Source organism: Alosa sapidissima, chromosome 4, assembly GCF_018492685.1.
Source record: "Alosa sapidissima isolate fAloSap1 chromosome 4, fAloSap1.pri, whole genome shotgun sequence".
In the NCBI taxonomy this organism is placed as follows: domain Eukaryota; kingdom Metazoa; phylum Chordata; class Actinopteri; order Clupeiformes; family Clupeidae; genus Alosa; species Alosa sapidissima.
Genome location: NC_055960.1, coordinates 22031890 through 22042174, shown reverse-complemented (window position 1 = coordinate 22042174; position 10285 = coordinate 22031890). Strand labels below are relative to the sequence as shown.

Genomic DNA, 10285 nt, shown 5'->3' with positions numbered 1-10285 from the left:
CAGAAGTAGGGTCGGCAGCCTGTGGGAGCCGAGCTCACTTTCCATTCGAGCGTTGCTCACTTGTTTGCTTTGCACCCCCAAAACGTGGAGCGCTCTCTCTCACTCGTACTCCTTCTCTGCTCACAGAAACCACCCAGGCCACAGCTGCCACTGGTTAGAGACGGCCATATTAACTGGCTGAAGATGCCATTTGTGCCAGGCTCTGGTCTAACTCTTTCAGAGCTTTCACACACACACACACACACACAGTAGCTGTTGGACTCGGTGTTAGTGTGTGCCTGTTGCTGATTAAAACAGCTCAAATAAGTTTAAGAACTCACTTCATTCAAATCAATTCAATTTGATTCAGGAAATTTGTTTGGAACAACAAAAGAGGGTTTCCTTATTGGAAAGATATTAAGATATAACTTACCCTTAAATAACAAATCACTAAAAGTACATTCGATTGTAAAATGGCCATGGCATTAAAAAAGCCAAGTTCACATCACAAAGCTGCTCAGCATCGTTGTAGATCTACTGCTCTCTCTCTCTCTCTCTCAAACGCACACACACACACACACACACACACACACACACACACACACACACACACACACACACACACACACACACACACACACACACACACACACACACACACACACTCACTCACTCACTCACTCACTCACTCACTCACTCACTCACTCTCTCTCTCACACACACACACACATACACACACACACACACACACACACTGCAGAGAATACTCCATGGGAAATCATTCATACAGACCAGTATGTGTGACATAAGAAGTGGATATTTTTAGTAGTAATTGGGCAAATCAAAACAAGCTATTCAAGAGAAGATGATGACATTATTTGCCTACCATTTAGCTTAGTCGCTTAGTAGCTTCACCTCTCATTATCAATAACTGTAATTAATAACAGACACATACAGACACATGCTGATGCATTATAATTATTTAAGACAGATGCATATGATGCTGCAAACTCCTACTCACCTGGAGTCAGGTATGCCATGTTGTAGCCGTTATATCTAGGAAGGCAGTTGTAGCAGTTGTAGTTTCTTCGGTGGTACCAGTACTGAGAGTAATAGGCACTATGTGTCGTGCCAATGTGAGCACAGAACCAGAGCAGCAGAATAGTCAGCCTGTTCTGCAGTGCCATGGTGAACTAGCCACTAGGGAAGAGCCAGTCGTCTAGAGATCTGCAGATCAGATCGGGCTTGAGGCTCTCAGTAAAAGATGCTGTAGAGGGAAAAGTCTGGTTGTTTGGGCTCAATTGAAAAGTCAAGACTGAGGCAGGCTTACTAGAGTCTTAACCAGGGACAAACCTCATTCCTAATTACTCATTTTCCCACCCATTCCTTTTCCCTCTCTCTCTCTTTCGCTCTCTCCCTCATCAGGTTCAGCTTTATATTTAAAGTCTTGCCCCTTTTATTTTCCCCCTTTCTCTGTCTTTTTTTCCCCCTCTTGGCCTTTCTATCTCTCACTCACACTTTCTCAAAGACCTCCTCCACGTGCACTCTCAGGTCCCACTCCCTCCCTCCCCTCCCCTCCCTCTCTCTCTCTCTCTCTCTCTCTCTCTCTCTCTCTCTCTCTCTCTCTCTCTCTCTCTCTCTCTCTCTCTCTCTCTCTCCATCTCTCCTTCTCTCTCCTCTCCTCCCCTCATCCCCCCCACTGTCCTCTCTCAGCGTACCAAGAATCATACAAATGAACTAAGTTCCCATTCTACTAACCACCTTAATAAACATTGCTTCAGACGAGCAGGCAACCGAGTGAGGTTTCTAACAGAGTTACCAAGGTAAAGATTTAAAAGCACATATTAACCATGGTGTACATGTGTCTTAAGTGTCTTCAAAATTATATGAGCAGATGTATCAGCAGCACCAAAACGGCTACGGATTTTTCACAACATCAGCATAAATTCCTGGAGCCCAGTTTTATCTGATCTTAAATCAAACATCACAAGAGAGCATGAATCACAGAGAAACTCTACAAACGTGTGCAGGCGCCTCTTTATTCTCAGGCCAAGCTCATTGCAGCGCATCAGTTGCAGCGCATTTCAAAAGGACCGGGTTTATTTCAGACTCATCTGAAGGGGCAGGAGTGGCCAATCGCAGGTCCAAGAAATACCGCAGTGGAAAGTGCCTTCTCAAATCCATTCATTTATCTGCAGATAACTGAAGTAATTTAATCACGCTCACCAGACAGGTTTGAGGGGGAAATTGTATGCTTTGGTCCCCCTGAGGCAGAGTCTAGCCTAAACCTCTCTCCCATATCCTGCTCGTGATAAACCCGGCAATTTCTAGCCTTCCTTTGTGATAAGGCCACCACTGGCCCAATGCATTTGGAACATACAGTGCATATACCCAAATATATCTGCACTTCACTGGAGGAGGCCGATACTCCTCCACCGCCATATGATGTTGGCACTTCAAAAGAGCATTTCATACAGCCAGCCATCGCAGACGGAGTCCTCTGGGACTGATAGGCTGGTGGAGCCCCAGGGGGCTTTTACAGTGTGAGCGGCCCGCCCGCCCTCTGTTTCTCACAGCTGCTTATCAGCCTCTACAGACAGCCGAGGAGAGGACCGCAGGTCCGGACACTTTCCAGATACTGACCAAGAGAAAAGGTAGAGAAGAGACTGAAGAGAGAAGAGAGAGAGAGAGAGAGAGAAAACAAGGAACAGAAGAATGGCTAAAGGAGAGAGAACAGAGAGAACAGAGAGACAACAAAGAGAACCGCAGAACTGAATCGGGCTCTCAGACATGCTGCTGGCTAGGGGTGCGTCTCCTGGAAACGGTAACTAAAAGAAGAAGAGTGATCAGCATCTCCCTCTATCTCCGTAATTTCCTAATGTTCACTATAAATTATGCCTTTTGGGGGAAACTCGAGGCAGGGCCAGGCTGGATTAGATTGGGTCGCATTTCATCCCTCTAGGAGCAACAGCGGTTGTCATAAATCTTCCCTGGACTCTTTTCAAGCGTGAGACTGCATGGCACGAGCCCGGCATTTCTAGTTGGCACTGATGTAACAGGCATGAATGAAAGACAACAAGTAGTGCCAGGTAAGGATTAGAGTTACGAGCGGGGTAGGGGAGGTCGGCCCAGCACACCGAAAGTAAACAAGACATAAGGTAGAGATAGAACCAGCAGCATCCTGGCATAAATCCTCACAAGCTCACAAGCTCCTAGGAAGAAAGGTTTTTTACTTATTTAGCACAAAACAACTATTCTACAGTAAGTGTACGTACAGTATATATTTCTAATATAAATACAGCATTTTAACTTTGCCATGTTTTTCTACCATGTTGGCTCCCTGTAAGTGTTTTGATTGAGGGAGCACACCCTCAGCCCTAGAGGAATTCCACAGGTTCAAGCTGCTTCGCGCCGTGGCGACTCCAATCCAAGACCCTGGGTAGGATTTAATAGTTTTTAGCGAAATTTCCTCAGGCTGACAAGGCGCAACCGACGTGAAAAATGATCCTGCCTCGAATAAACAGAAGAAACACTGAGAGACCAAAGCTCGCCGCCCGCTTCAATATTTCAGCAAATCTGAGGTGACATTTCACAAAATAAAACACCGTTCAGAGAATCAACCACAAAACTCTTTCTGTCACCCGTAGCAGAGCTAGTGGGTGAACAATATGGTTCAGCATGTTAACTCCACACACACAGATACACAGACACACAGACACATGCACACACACATACAAGGCTGAGCCAATGGATGAAAAGTATGGTTCTACATGCTAACTCCACACATACATGGAATGTGTGTGTCTGTATGCTTGTATCTCAAGCATACAGACACACACATCTACCCACACATACACACACAAATCCAAGGAAGGTCATTCTGATGTGGATGAACAGTATGGCTCTGTGTAGAAGAGTGAGTTGCACTGGTTTTGATTAAAGAGAGCTTAGACGCTGCTTCAGGGGAACTGGTTTGGCCCTTGGTTTGGCAACCATTTTTAGTACTGAGAGCTAGAAGTCGCCCCTGTGACTACTCCGAGACTACCCACCCAATCAGAGGCCTCCGCACTGCTGTTGGTAACAACCCAAAGCCCTACGGACAGAAAGACTGGGGGGGGGGGGGGGGGGGGGTGGTCAGCTTTGGAAACCCAACCCAACACCGCATCCCAACACTGGGCTGGCATCGGTCCTCAAAGCAGTTGAACTGGAAAGGGCCCTCGTCTTGAGTTGACACAGTTAGCTGACAGAGCTCTGCCGAACCCGGCCCCCATCTGGGCCAGCCCTGGTATAGAGCCGGCAGCTTATTTTTCTCCTCCCAGTACCCAGCTGAGCGTAACCGATAATGACATCGCCCCAGCAGCCATCGCCCCACACAGCGCAAAACCTCAAACACACGTCGGCACTGTGCTCTTTGTTTCCAAGCCATCTCCTCTTTTTTTCCTGATCATCTCTTCTGCTCTTCTTCTTTTTCCAGAGAGGAAGAAAACAACAAGAAGAGTCCAATGTGTCAATGTACAGAATAGCAGACGGGAGGCATTCTGCTCCTTACGAAGCTGCACAAACACGCGCCATGCGTCGTTACAGGACTTGAAACGGGGAGAGTGATGTTTATGTTACCACTCAGTTGCAGTTCAGCAGAGCATGATGGGGCTGATAAGCATACTGTAGGCCTGTTGGGAGAGATGGCTGTGTAGATGTTTCCAGCCTAGACTGGGGAAGCTGTTAACACTGAAAGGTTCACGTCTCTGACATGGTGATGTGTTTTATAACAACGGTGTTGAATTTGTGAGTCTCATTTTACTATATAAAGAAGAGGGGGGGGGGGGGGGGAAAGAAACAGGATGGGAGCCAATGCAGCAGGCAAAGTTAGTATAGACTTACACTTTCCTCCTCACTCTTCTTGGTGGGAATTCAACTCACCTTAATCGATAATAAGAATGTCATATATAGCTTAAGCTTTTTATTACCTTCAATTGAGGTCCTAAATCCAACTGTGCAACTACAATATTAGACCAAAGATCATCCCAAAACATAATCTGGAGAGACATAGAGCATGCAAAGTGGGGCCAAAATCAGGAGTAAAATAGGGTAGTGTAACCCAGGTTTTAGACAGAGGATAATGTGGGTTTTTGCAACTGATACAGTAATCATTCTGAGAGATTTCTGATTCATGGGTTTAGGCACCCAAAACTCCATACGGTTGGCTTTACCTTGTCAAGCCTATGTGTGTGTGTGTGTGTGTGTGTGTGTGTGTGTGTGTGTGTGTGTGTGTGTGTGTGTGTGTGTGTGTGTGTGTGTGTGTGTGTGTGTGTGTGTGTGTGTGGTCTAGCGCTGGGATTCTGTTGACATAGACGTGCTTTAAAATGTAATGTGTTTCATATGGGCCGCCATGCCAGGTCTCCCAGCATCAGGCCTGTGTGTGGCTTGGGGTTGGTGGTGAAACCCGATGAGAGCCCAGAGCCATAATGCCAAAACCCAGAGCCCAGGAGGCCAGGAGCCCAGATCCAGCCCCACTGACAGTCTGTGCAGCTACAGCCTCCAGCATACGCTGGCTGGTAACATATAGGCAGTTATGGCACGTTTATGCTGCATGTTTCTCACTATGTGTTTGGATTCCACATAAAGAAATACATACACACACACACACATGCACAGACACAGACACGCACACATACACACATACACACATGGACACACACACACACGCACACACTTGCACACACACACACACAAGCAAGCATGCACCCACACTTGCACACACGGACTACCTCAGACTCTGGCTATTCTCCCTTGTTGTTCAAACACAGACATATTAAGGATGATTTAAGGACTCATTATCAGAGTGATGAGCTGGATGAGTTACATCATGTCCTGAGTAGCAACCACATCATGAACTGCTAACATTTGACTCACACAGCAGTTAACTCTGCATGTGTACCAGTTTTGGGCCAGATAAGGGCCAGATTTGGCCCGGAGTCAGCTGTTGTCTATGAAACCCAACTGTCCGATCACCCGGGGGCGCTAGTCAATGAACTGCACAAAATAGATGGAAATGCTCACCAATTTAGAGTTTGTAATAAGTTCCAGACCCTCATTTCAACACTTAACCATAGAGTGTTGTTAATAAAAGAAATATGTTTTGTTTTTTTTTGGTTGGTTGGTTTTTGCATCTTCATGAACGTAGTTGGAAGTCGGTGGCATCAAAGCTCTGCGTGCCTTCGCTTTCAGTGTAACCGCGCGTTTACATCTCACAACAGCACGGTTGCAGCGCAACCAGCCAGTGGGGGATAAATACCTCTAACCAGAAGCAGCGATGCAGCACCGGGGCAAGGGGTAGAGGAGAGGGGTGAGGGAGTAAGGGTAGGGGGTGGTAAGCGTTCTTGGGCATCTCATGCACTGCGGTTAGAGTGTTACAAGGGTGTCTGTCTACTGAACTGTGGTGAGCAATTTTAGGGAAGATTTTAGGGTGTGGGGAGAGATTTCTATGGGTGACCCAGGGCTCAGCTCTAGCTCCAGTAACAAGAGAAGAGAAGACGGTTAGGAAGGAAGACTGTCTCTGTGCACATGGACAAATACTGTGTGTGTCTAGCACTTTGAGATCTATGATGAAAAGTGCATTATAAATAAAATGTATTATTATTATTATTATTATTATTATTATTATTATTATTATTATTATGTTTTTCATGATGTATTTCAAAACATTAAGCTCCCATACAGAATTCCTTCCATAGATCCGTGAGGCTTGTAAACTTATTATGTAAGGACACTCTCTAGGGCATACTCACATTAGGCACGAGTATCAAACTACACCCAGGCACGGTTGAGCTGCTGTGCTTTAGAATCTTTGCATAGTCGCGATCATAAGCCCAACCATACCGTGCCCGAGTCCACCTCCTCAAGCGGACCCAGGCACGGATAAGTGTACCGTGCCCGGGTACGGTACGGAACGATCACACTGTTCAAACTAATCAGACTTTGTGGTTCAAACGTACTCGGGTATGGTACGGATGGCATAGTGTGAGTATGCCCTTACAAAGGCCTTAGATAGACCTGAATGCAACATTTGGAAAGGCATGTGCATAAATACACCTTTACAGGTACATTAGGACCATGGAATGGACCTTTGCACTGGTCAGGTCATCACATGTACGTCCATTTCAATGTAAAATGTAGCTGTGCATGCTACATGCCAGACAAGTCCATGTGTCTCTACAGAGCCTATGGGAGTGAATTGACTTTTCACATTGATCACTGCACTATATTTCTTGTCCTGTCTATGCACCATCTGTCTATACTTTGTATAACATTGCATTTTTCTGCTTTTTTGCACTTCTGGTTAAACACAAACTGCATTTCGTTGTCTTTGTACTTGCACTCTGCACAATGACAATAAAGTTGAATCTAATCTACAACTGTAATCTAATCTAATCTAATCAGCACAGTGAATATATCCCTACACAGGTGAGAGGGGGCATGTTCATAGCAGTCCTGCCACAGAGCCCATCAGTAGTATGCCCCATCAGTATGCCCCATCAGTATGCCCCAGGAAGCAGCACTCACCCCTGCAGGTTTTCCCATCCTCCTTGAGCTCCTGTCCAGCTGGGCACTTGCAGTAGAAGCTGCCGATGGTGTTGCAGCACAGCGCCTCACAGCCCCCGTTGGTCTCCTCACATTCATTCACATCTGGCAGGGGAAAGCAATGGATAGCCGATCAGATCAGCAAACAACAGGTTAAAGCTGCAGGTCAGGCATACACAATCAAACACATCCTCAAAGAGGTATACATGTTTATTCAATTCTGTGTACTTTATTTGGAAAATAAATAGAACAAATAGATGTGGTACTGTATGGATCAACGAGTTGCTTCTGTAGGTTTCAGGCTAAATGGTGTTTGCAGCTCCATGGTCATACTTTAATTGCAGCTTTTATAGTTGAAATGGCTCATATAACACTCTCTCTCCCACTATTCTATAGCACTTTCAATAAAAGCTTCTGCAAAATGACTGAATGAAATTATACACTTTAAGTTTTTGGATGGCAATTCATCCAAACTGTTGTGGAAGTCATTTCTGGGCTGCTATATGATTTTTTTTTTCTGCAAGCCTTGCAGAACTTCTTTTAGCGGTTTGTGGAAATTCATGACAAATTAGAGGCTGTTTCCACTCATAATCTTTCCATCGCTACACGTCCAGCGAGTGGAGGGAACGCCGACCGCTTGCCACGCTCGACCCTTTAAACTCTCCCCTAATAGAGACGTCTTTTTATTTGAAAAAATAAAACCTCAAAGTGCACATTTAAGCGTTTTCCTCTAGTTATGATGCAACTCGGATGTAAGCAATGCAACCAACCAATGAAAGGCGAATGGTCTCCTGGACAAGGCCCTTCACTCACTCACACTGCTTTCAACAGGAGGCCATGACTAATGCACCAGAGCAGCAAATGTATGACAGCTGTACATTTCTAGAGGTGTCAAAGCTGTGTTTCAGTGCTCCTCAGACTGTGTGGCTGTGTGGATCTGTCAGTGGTGTGCTGGGAATGTGTTATTTTCAGGGCTGCCAGGCTATTTGGATGTGTTTTGTGTTTCACTGTAGTGTGTAAAAGTGTGCGTTTGAGTGCATACGTCTAAGTGCTGTGTGTAGTTTTCAGAAGTGTAATCGCAGTGTAGGTGACGTGTAATCTGTGAAGACTCAACAGGGGGTGTGCCTGAAAAGGAACTTTAGATCTCGGAAAGCTCTCTAAAGCTGAGGATGACAATACATCTCAAATCTGACCTGACATCTGGCTGCCAGATTGGTTCAATGTCACCACAACTAAAGCTGCTGTTATTGCCAAATCCACAGCAATAATCTGTTAATTCACTTACTTGCTTATCCATTATTTGTGGTTTGATTCACCAAACAACAGACTGCCATTTCACAACTGAAACTATGATAGTAAATACATGAATAAACACAGTGATGTGTGACACACACACACGCACGCATATATAAGCAGTCCATATAAGCACTGATATATACTTTGAATGAAATTGTTCCATATGTGAAATCATTAATGTGATGTATACTGTGGTTTTCAGATGAAACCTACGGGGTATCAGAGCAGAGTGTCTGCCAACACTCTTACTGGACAGACAGCTACAGACACCAGGTATGTGCATCAATACCTCATGATGGCAAATGTGTGTGTATGTGTGTGGTGTATGTATTCATATAATCAACTGTGTATCAGTGTATTCATGCGTTCAAGTATCGGTGTGTATGTGTGTGTGTGTGTGTGTGATTGTGTGAGTGTATGTATGAGAGTCTTTGAGTGAGGTGCATTGGCCTGGCTCTGCTAATCAGCTCCTCAGCGGCCTCCTCTAAGTCTATAAAAGCACAGGGGGAGAACTCTACAGCTCCCTCAGGGAGAACTGAGAAAAGGAAACTCACAGCGAGAGACTCCATCATCCCTTGGCTTGCTTGCTCTCTCTCGCACACACACACACACGCACACATACAAACACACAGGAATGCATATTCACATCCATCAATCCACACACACACACACACACACACACACACACACACACACACACACACACACACACACACACACACACACACACACACACACACAGGCCGTTCCCAGGATAGCCTGGCACACTACATGTGTTTATTTAACTAGGAGCTAATTAAAGCCCAGTGCTTTAGCTCTCCTCTCCTTTCCAGCTCTAAGCACATGCACATGTTTACACTGGGCAACAAACGAGCCAGACACCCTCTCCACAACAGCCTTCCTTCCTCCCTCCCTCCACAACAAATCGCCTTCTTTCACTCGCTCGCATTACTGGACAACACTGTGAGAACGGGCCCAAATAGAGGGGGTGCGAGGGGTGCGATCGGCTCATTGAATGGAATTCCACCTCGAGGTGCTCCGACCATTGAGAACCAATTAGGCCAGCTTGGAGCTAGCGCCGTTGGACCAAAGCGAGCTGTTTCTTACTGTGGCGTTCATCTGTGGGGATTTTTATTAACAGCGTTTGCCTCATAAACTTTAATTCGTCAAATATTTGAGGTCGGGTGCATTTGGACTGCAAGACTGAAAGAACATAAGAGCCCCTGGAGTTGTCTATGCGCATCTTTACTTTGGAAGGCAAAGGCGGACTTCGCAAGGCTTTGGTGTAAGGCAGACGTGTTACATGGCCAGACAGCTACAGTATGTGTTTTGTTAAGAAGGTTTTGTTAACCTTTCAATTTAAAGCCCTTAATCTGCCTTTCCAAATAACATGCTGGATGAAAGTTACAGAGCACTCTAAAAGAGCCAT

At 45.6% G+C, this 10285-nt stretch overlaps 1 protein-coding gene across 2 annotated transcripts in view; it reads right to left on the bottom strand.

Moving 5' to 3' along the window:
- megf6b (multiple EGF-like-domains 6b) overlaps positions 1 to 10285 on the bottom strand; it is a 103909-nt gene that overhangs the window by 33508 nt on the left and 60116 nt on the right. For both annotated transcript variants that reach the window (XM_042088401.1, XM_042088402.1), the window contains exon 5: positions 7543 to 7665. In XM_042088401.1, coding sequence (XP_041944335.1) covers positions 7543 to 7665 — 123 coding nt within the window. The remainder of the gene's footprint in view (positions 1 to 7542; positions 7666 to 10285) is intronic.